Consider the following 8,995-nt stretch of genomic DNA (forward strand, 5'->3'; position numbering starts at 1 on the left):
TTTTTTGCCTGATTCATATCTCTGTACAATATAGGTGATGCATAACAAGACAGCCATTTTTGGTGTATCGGATGTGTTACTCTTGCACTTTTGCTACACATTTATGGTGTTTCCTGGTTAAAGATGTAGCACATTCATCAATATCAGAGAGTTGCAGATATGAATAAATAGTAATATGCTTTAAGATTTGAAACAATAACAGTTTGTGATATTAAATTCATTTTTCATTAGCATATCCAACAAAAGTCGAACGTTCTACCTGTTGAAACTCACTTGGCCTATACCCTCTATATGTTTCCTGATGAAGGAGATTACAAGAATAGAAAGTCATGCCACAGAATAAATGTTCAGGCAGGTGTAATTTGTAGCTTTTAGTAGTTTACTGCATTGATTTATTGGTCTGTTTCATAGTACGCCTACTTACTGTTCTGCACGGTGATCATCATACACTGCCTGTCTGATAAATGTCAACAATAAAGGAAATAGGATGATTGTGTTATTTAACTTTTTTTTTTCCCTAATGGAATGCATAAAAGAAAACTAAGGAGATCAGGTAGCTCTAACTGGGTTAAGAAATGGCCATCGGATTATTAAAAACTAGAAGGATAGTGGGGAACCATCATTTTTGCAGAAACCAGTGAAAAATGTGTGTAGCCTTCAGAAAAACACTGATCAGTGAAGCATGGGTAAGAAGAGAGGTTAAGGAGGTGATGCAGCCATCATGAGTTCCCTCCATACAAGCCAGTGTGGGCGGAGCTATGATCGGGACGGGGTTACTGCAGTCAGGTCAAGGTTCAACAACGTTCTGTCCCCAAAGAATGAGGTCAGCCGAATATAATAAACGACCAAGTTATTCCATCTGTCGCTCACGGCACAGGTGGAATGGCCACCAGAGTCCAGATCTTATCACCATTGAAAAGCTTTGGGATGTTATGTTATTTTAAATGCTTGTCCCAGTGCATGTGGCTTTTTTAAAACCCAAGAATCTCCAAGTACTTTGCAGAACAAATTAAGAGCTACTATTGATACTGTTATACTGGTTACCTGCGACACTTGCAGTCCTGTACAGAAATACTTAGTCAAGTCATGTAATTTCCCTTTAAACTCAGTTTAAGATCAGCTGTTCTGGGGCGTTTTCATTACGATCACTTCCTCGCCACGTTGGTTTTGCCTGATTGGTGGAGTAGAAACCATTCGCACGCAGGGGAAGACTTATAGACTTCGGGAACAGAACAACGCGGTGATTTAGGAATAAACAGATTACTTCTGGTATATTATCATTTCAGATCTTTGGACCAGTTAGTCCTATAAAACAGAAACAGTAAAACATGTTTCAGGCCTAAAACTCTTTTATCGTAGAAGTTTAGTTGTATTTAAAACAACTGAATAAACTGTATCGTAAATACCCTCCAGCCACAGGAAGTAAACACCCCTGGTAAATACTGGTACGGTCCATTAACCTGCGACCTTTCCCGGAAGTCCTTGCGTGTGGCGTCATGTGGTGTTGGCCACGCCTCCCTGCGCTGTGTGGAGTTGTTTGAAGTGTCATTCATAGAGAAAATAAAACCTGTTTAACGTGTTCCACGGGGCAACAAGGACATAAGACCAAGAACGAACTAGGCAGTGTAACCAACTGGTGAGTATTAGCCGTGTGTCCGCGCTTCTAGACATGTTTCTGGTTGTTGGAACGCTGGAGGATTAAATTGGTTTTATTGATTTCTGAAGGCAGACTCGATGCTGGACTGTTCCCCGCTGTGGTTAAAATGAAAGCTCTGATTCTGGTTGGTGGATATGGAACCCGTCTGCGACCGCTCACCCTCACTGTGCCCAAACCCCTGGTGGAGTTCTGCAACAAGCCCATCCTGCTGCACCAGGTGGAGAATCTTGCTAAGGTCTGCGCTTCTTTTAATGCACTTACATTCAGTCATGCTGTGTAATGCGGCAACACGTTATCGCCTGGCTGACGTGTCAGTGTCGTCATCACGCATTGGCACGACGTCGCTCACGCATCTTCTTTCAGGGCTCGTCAACAGGTTGGTCTTGTTGAGAGCTGCGGCTTTCCCAATCCTGATGTTCCACATAAAGCCGCTCCAGAGCATTTCAATATAATCACCTTCACAAATGTCCACACGTTTTCTGTGTCTTAAAATTCTCATTTTACAAGAAGTTGAGGTCTGTATATATATATATATATATATATAAAATTCTGCCTGCTCATGAATAAGTGGATACCAGGATGTATTTTGTCTCCTATTCCGCAGGCTGGGGTGGACCATGTCATCCTGGCGGTGAGCTACATGTCTGAAGTACTGGAGAGAGAGATGAGATTGCAGGAACAGAGGGTAAATCTTTTAAACATTTTTCATGGGAGATCAGCACTCTGCTATACTGCTGAAAAGTCGGTTTTAATTTGGATACTAGGACATTCTCATAATTGTAGAAATTTGTCACATTTGTATATTTACAGCATTTATCAAATGCCCTTATCCAGAGCAACATACAACATAGTGGGGTTTGAACCTGGGTCTTCTGGTTCATAGGCGAGTTTGTTACCCACTAGGCTACTACCACCCAGTAGTGACAGGGACAGTCCCCCTGGAGACACTCAGGGACACAGTGCAGGCTCCTGCAGTCATTAAAAAGCAGGAAAAGTCATGGAATTTGGGAAAAAATGTTTTCCAGATTTGGAATATGAATAAGATAAGTTTATACATTTTTCTGGCAAATTTGACTTTTTTTTCCACATTTGCACAGAAATGCCAGAGAACATATGGTCATGAGAATTTGCTTTTGAGTCATCGAAAACCTTTTGTGAAAATGTGTAAGAACCCTGGCAATGGTAGCAAGTGGGGTTTGATTCTGGGACTTTGTGCTCTTCTGGTTCATGGACGAGTGTGTTCCCCACTATGCTAATTACCACCCTCTGTGTCATGGTAATAAAAATTCTGAAAGCCACAGCAAAAATACTATTAATCCATGGTATATAATTGTATGGACTAGGACTGTGTGTGCTCTTGAAATATATATTTTTGCAGGAGAATCACCCAAATATGTTATTTGTCAGTCTTTATTGATCCCTGTTATCTGACCTGCATACACTCTGTCCACAGCTTGGCATTCGGATCTCTCTTTCTCATGAGCAGGAACCTCTTGGAACAGGTGAGCAGAAACCAGGAAGACTTCATCCATGCTTTTTAATGTGAACCTGCACTATTTGAGTCTTCCAACACTACTCCTGTCCTGTTCAGCTGGTCCGCTAGCTCTAGCCAGAGAGCTTCTCACAGACAACGATGAGCCTTTTTTCGTGCTTAACAGCGATGTCATCTGTGACTTCCCCTTTGAGGACATGCTGAAGTTCCACACTCACCATGGGAAAGAGGGCTCTATTGTTGTAAGTGTTTTTATTAATTCTATCAATGAACAAACCATACACTCAAGTGTAGCAGATAGAAGTGGTCTATATTCTGGGCTCAAAATAAGACATGAGGTCTGGGTGGCCGAGATGGAAAAGTGAAGTGATTGTGGGGGTTGATGTGGGCTTGGGCCCTGTGCACATCAGCATGTAAACAAGACCCAGCACAATTTTATTCCTAGATTCCATTTGCTGTTGGAATTTAAAGAGCACTGACTTCAGGTTTTCATGGTTGAAATCTCCAGTGACAATGAAGCATCACCCAGGTGTGAGTTTCAAGGAGTTTACTTGACTCCACTCTTCTTCCACTCTCCTCTGCAGGCCTGTTACTGTTATATTTATTTTAGAGGGCCAACTTTGTCATTATTTTAATGCTATTAGGACAGTGTTTTGCTCAGTGGATTCAAACCTTCAAATTACGGGTCCGTTGCCTTACCTGCTAGGCCACCACTGCCCCTAGGGCAATTGGGAGGAACTGCAACTGTAGATTCAGATAAAACATTTAAAAAATTTACAATTATTAATAACAAAAGGAAAAAAGAAAAAACACATATATTAAATACCACAATTCTCCTCTCAGTTCTATAGTATTATAAAATGTCATATGGGAAACTTGATGTCTATGTCGGTCTCAATGTTTATGATTTAACATACTCAATAAATGGTGACCATATCACTTTGAACTTTTCCTGATGATTAACATGACTGCATTGCAGTGATTTTGTGTGATTTCCACAGCAAAAGAAGCCTTCTGACCATTAATGAGGCAAAGGCTACTGCCTTAGCTTGGGATGTTGTAAGAATTGGTTCCGAGGGGATTACAAAAATGGAGATATGGTGAAGGTTCAATCGTTTTGTTTTTTTTATCCACATCCTTGCCTGTCCTGAACTTGACTGGAATCTAGTTATTACATGCTTATAGATTTGGTATAAGCCTAACTTATTAGCTGACAACAATTTTTTTTGGTTGTATTTATTTTTTATTTTACTTTTGGCCACATGCAACTCAAAGTGACAGACCCACAAATCAGTTTGCCAGGGCATAATGTCACATCTGGTCTTTTTTTTTAGGTGGTAAAGTTGAAAAAAGACCAGAATGCAGATAAAACAGAGCCAAGGGCAGTACAAGTGTTGTTCAGGCTTTTCTCCTGAAGCTGCTGTCATTGTTCACTAAAAAGTTTATGCAACAGAAAAAATTTAGATGCATGTTATTTTGCTGTATATGTTAATAAAAAAACTTTCCGAGGATGTAATGACTGGTAAAACAATCCCTGGACTGTGTGACAGGTGACAAAAGTCGAGGAACCATCCAAGTATGGTGTGGTGGTGTATGAAGGAGAGACGGGACGCATTCACCGTTTTGTGGAAAAACCACAGGTCTTTGTGTCCAACAAGATTAATGCAGGCATGTACATCTTCAGCCCCTCTATGCTGAACAGGATCCAGGTGAGTTTCTTAAACTGTCCCACCCAGATGTCATCATTGTGCATCTCTATAGAAGAATTTAGTTTGTTTAACTGTTTAAACAGCCCTATTTAAGATTTTCAGATTAATGTGACCTACCACCAAAGTTATTTTGGTGGTAGACAAACTTATAACTCTTATAACACAAATCTGCAAGTGTCATTGATGTGTTACTATTCACTATTATAATTAATGAATGTTTTGGATTCAGCCATGGGCTTATGTAGTTTTTCCTGATTAATTCATTAACAAATGCACATGTTCATGATGGGGGCTGCGCAAAGTATTCTCTGCATTTAGGTCACTGGACCTGGAACTGGAGCAAAAATAGCAAGTCTTACATAATGCTGCTTAAAGGTCCCCTGACATGAAAATGCCACTTTGTGACATTATTTAACATTTAATACCTGTCTATGGTCCTGCAGTGGCTAGAAATAGCAATAGGCGTAAAGAGTGCTTTAGCCATTCTGCTTCGCTGTTCAGAGAGCAGCAGTCTGATCTGGAATTTGACAACATATGGGAAATTTTATTTTTTTTCTGGAAAAACACTGACATGACTTCCTGTCTGCATTAGACATTGTGGTTGATGTCATTTCCGTGAAGGCTCGCTCTCTATAGGCCGCTCTCCTCATTTGTATTTAAAGCTACAGACACTGAAACGGCACATTCTAGGGAAATCTCACTGTGTGACTGGCTAAAAGTGGTGGTAATTCTGCACCAAGGCTGAATTTCATAAAGATACTTCAGATACAGTATTAGGGGACCAACAAGACTGATATAAAAGGAAAACTAAATTCAAGTCACGGGACCTTTTTTGGAGGAAAAAAAAACTGAATCATGATATGTATATATTCTTTCTTTTTAGTTAAGGCCAACATCAATAGAGAAGGAGATCTTTCCAATCATGGCCAAGGAGGGCCACCTTTATGCCATGGAGCTTCAAGGTGTATAGCACTACTTAACATTTACCCACATTTGTAATAGTATCAGTAATAGTGATGCGCTCAAAGGCCTCCTAATACATAAAGACACCAACTTCTCTTCCATTTTTCTGCACACATTTAATTATTTAAGGTAACACTTTATTTAGGCCTTTAGTGGATGCTTGAACACCTAGTTACCTCATGAGAGTGTTTGATTTGATTTGTTTCAAACCTCTGCAAAATTTAAATCCCAACATTTCAAAATTCAGCATTCATCGTGATTTGTATAAGGCTTTTGTATTTGGTGGGGTGTGTTTTATGTGATGCTGTTACTCCTGTTGGTTTACATCTCAGGCTTTTGGATGGACATCGGCCAGCCAAAGGACTTTCTAACAGGCATGTCCATGTACCTGCAGTCTGTTAGAGTGCAGAACCCAGAGAAGTTGTGTACTGGACCTGGATTTCTTGGTAATGTCCTTGTGGTAAGTTATGTCCACTAGAGGGCACTCTGAGATATTTTTGGATTATTCAGTGAGTATTGTGAAAAATATGAAGAGAATCGTAATTAGAACATTATATAAGATAGGCTCAAATGTTAAAACATACACTGCTTAAAAAAATAAAGGGAAAACAAATATAAGACAACCTAAATCTGAATGAATAAAATATTCAAATTAAATACTTTATTCTTTACATGTTCTGACAACAAAATCACACAAAAATTAACAATGGAAACCAAATTTATCAACCCATGGAGGTCTGGATTTGGAGCCACACTCAAAATTAAAGTGGAAACGCACACAGGCTGGTCCAACTTTGATGTCCTTAAATGTCCTTAAAACAAGTCAAAATGAGACCCACACACCATCCCCACACACTGCTCCCTGGGCACCTGTCATTGGTGACCACTGCTCACTAGGGTGATGGGTTAAATGCAGAGGACAAATTTCACTGCGTGCACCATGTGCTGTGCTGCTGTGTATCACATGTGACAATCACTTCACTTTAGAAAACATAGGAAGTGACAAGTGGTCTGTTGTCACCAACTGCAGAACCACAACTTTATTGGGGTCTTGCTATTTGCCATTGTATTTTGTCCTATGTCTATTTCATTTGCACAACAGCATGTTAAATGGATTGTCAATCTGTTGCCAAGTTTTACAGTTAAATTCTGTTGTTTAAGTGTTCCTATTATTTTTTTTTTAGCCTTGTATGTAAATTTGTCATTAGGTTTTAGTTATTTTCTTGTGGAAAAAATCAGATTTTCATGGACAGACTTTGACAGTGAACACCCAAGTTCATCTTAAGGTATTGGCTAAGTAATCAAATTTAGCTTCATGAGCTATACTCGCAGTACATTCAGACTCCACTAGGTGGAGTACAGCGTTCCATTATTGGGGTAAAATAATTCTTAAATGGTTCATTAAGCTGCAATTTGAGTCTTGTATAGATTGGATATTAGTGTCCTATATTGTGCCTGATTTGGGGAAATTTGTATTTTATTAAGTGCAGTTTTAATATCTATTTGGCAGGATCCTACAGCAGTCATTGGTGAGAACTGCACCATTGGGCCCAATGTTACTCTGGGGGCTGGTGTAGTTCTGGAGGACGGGGTACGGATCAAACGCTGCACTGTGCTGAAGGGCGCACGCATCCGCTCCCACTCTTGGCTTGAATCCTGCATTGTGGGCTGGAGCTCTTCAGTGGGCCAGTGGGTGAGTGTGCAGCAGGAGCATTATGAAACTGACATCAGTCTGAGTTCTGACTTATTCTTTTGTCTGAATAAATCCAACTGAATATGGTTCTTCACTATAAAATCTTTGTTTCCATGGCTCCTTTTTTCATCCTTTTTGATGGGGGAAAATATTATCTAAATGTCATCTTAATTAATCATTTTGATTAACATTATCCAATACATTTGAAGACCAATGTCAATTTTAAAAAGTCTAACTTTTAAATGTTGTCTGGGCAGAATCTGTAAAATAATTTATCAAACCAAATTCACCATTGCACACAGTCTAGCTTGGTCAAAATGTATTGGAGTTCACTCTTCTATTTGAGGTCGTATACAGTCTTACCTGCCATCTAATGGCCTCTAATTTAATATTTTATTGGCTGGTATGGATGCCTTAAATTGCTTTCACAATGCACCTAAAATGTTTTTTTTAAACTGGCGGAAACCCTGAAATTGTATTATATGATATATTGGACTGTACTTGAAAATTTTCCATTTGTTCTGTAGGTCCGCATGGAGAATGTAACAGTGCTAGGGGAGGACGTGATCGTGAATGATGAACTTTACCTCAATGGGGCAAATGTTTTGCCACACAAGTCCATCTCTGAGTCAGTGCCTGAGCCACGCATCATCATGTAACACCGGACATGAACACATTACAGTTTCGAGGAAGGACTTCACAACAGATGTTTTAAAGAAGATCGGGTGCAGCCTCTCTCTGGGCTGTCAGTCTTGGTATCACACATGCATGGTGGGAAGCAGTCCACAGCCAAGCTAAATTTCAGCATTCAGTCCAGCACGAGTGTCTTTTATAGAGATTAGGTGTTAAGTGTAGGTGATCAAGAAGTCACATTGCCTTAAGTAAGGACTTGGGCGGGTTTTTTTTCTACAGTGCTGTTTGAGGTTTTTTTTTTTTGGTTTTTTTTGTTTTTTTTTTTTTTAGTCTGCTCTTCTGTAGTAATTTTGTTTGATCTCACCCATCAGGTAATATTCCTTAATGAATAGATGTACAAATCTGTGTATGGATATTTTTGTATATATCCTTTCCTATTTGTTGCCAGCTGTAATGAAGTGTTTGTTTAGATAGAAACACAATGCCACTTATGAGAAATAATAGACTAATTGGCACTGTATGATTGATGCTGTGTTTTGACACTTTATGCTTGTATAATGACTGTTACTGTTATGATGTCATTGGTAATTGTTGCCTGGAAGGACAAAGTTTATAAAGGCAGATGTAAAGAGTGCTGCAGCCTCCCTGAATGTACCCACATTACATGCTTTTTAAATAAAAATCTTTTTAGCATATGAACTGAAACAAAGATGTGCTTTTTAGTGCTCATCACTTGACATGGTCAGGGTCATCTTGCACTTACAACATAGAACCACTGCTATTTGTTCCCCTTGGATTTTCAGTTCAAATGCACATTTCACACGAGCATCTGATTACCAGTGGGTGAT

General features: G+C 39.5%; 1 protein-coding gene across 2 annotated transcripts; it reads left to right on the forward strand.

Annotated features, from left to right (window-relative positions):
• The first annotated feature begins 1,484 nt into the window (after positions 1-1,484).
• gmppb (GDP-mannose pyrophosphorylase B) lies at positions 1,485-8,846 on the forward strand. Of its 2 annotated transcripts, none has more exons than XM_028967232.1 (10): positions 1,485-1,636; positions 1,726-1,892; positions 2,262-2,342; positions 3,111-3,159; positions 3,249-3,391; positions 4,700-4,858; positions 5,742-5,820; positions 6,154-6,281; positions 7,332-7,514; positions 8,042-8,846. In XM_028967232.1, exons 2-10 carry the CDS (start codon positions 1,764-1,766, stop codon positions 8,171-8,173), a joined length of 1,083 nt encoding a protein of 360 aa, XP_028823065.1. In that variant the 5' UTR covers positions 1,485-1,636; positions 1,726-1,763; the 3' UTR covers positions 8,174-8,846. The 2 variants fall into 2 exon arrangements, with proteins under 2 accessions (XP_028823065.1, XP_028823066.1); XM_028967233.1 differs by having other exon boundaries at positions 1,730-1,892.
• Positions 8,847-8,995: the final 149 nt, after the last annotated feature.

This window comes from Denticeps clupeoides, unplaced genomic scaffold, assembly GCF_900700375.1.
Source record: "Denticeps clupeoides unplaced genomic scaffold, fDenClu1.1, whole genome shotgun sequence".
NCBI classification, from domain to species: domain Eukaryota; kingdom Metazoa; phylum Chordata; class Actinopteri; order Clupeiformes; family Denticipitidae; genus Denticeps; species Denticeps clupeoides.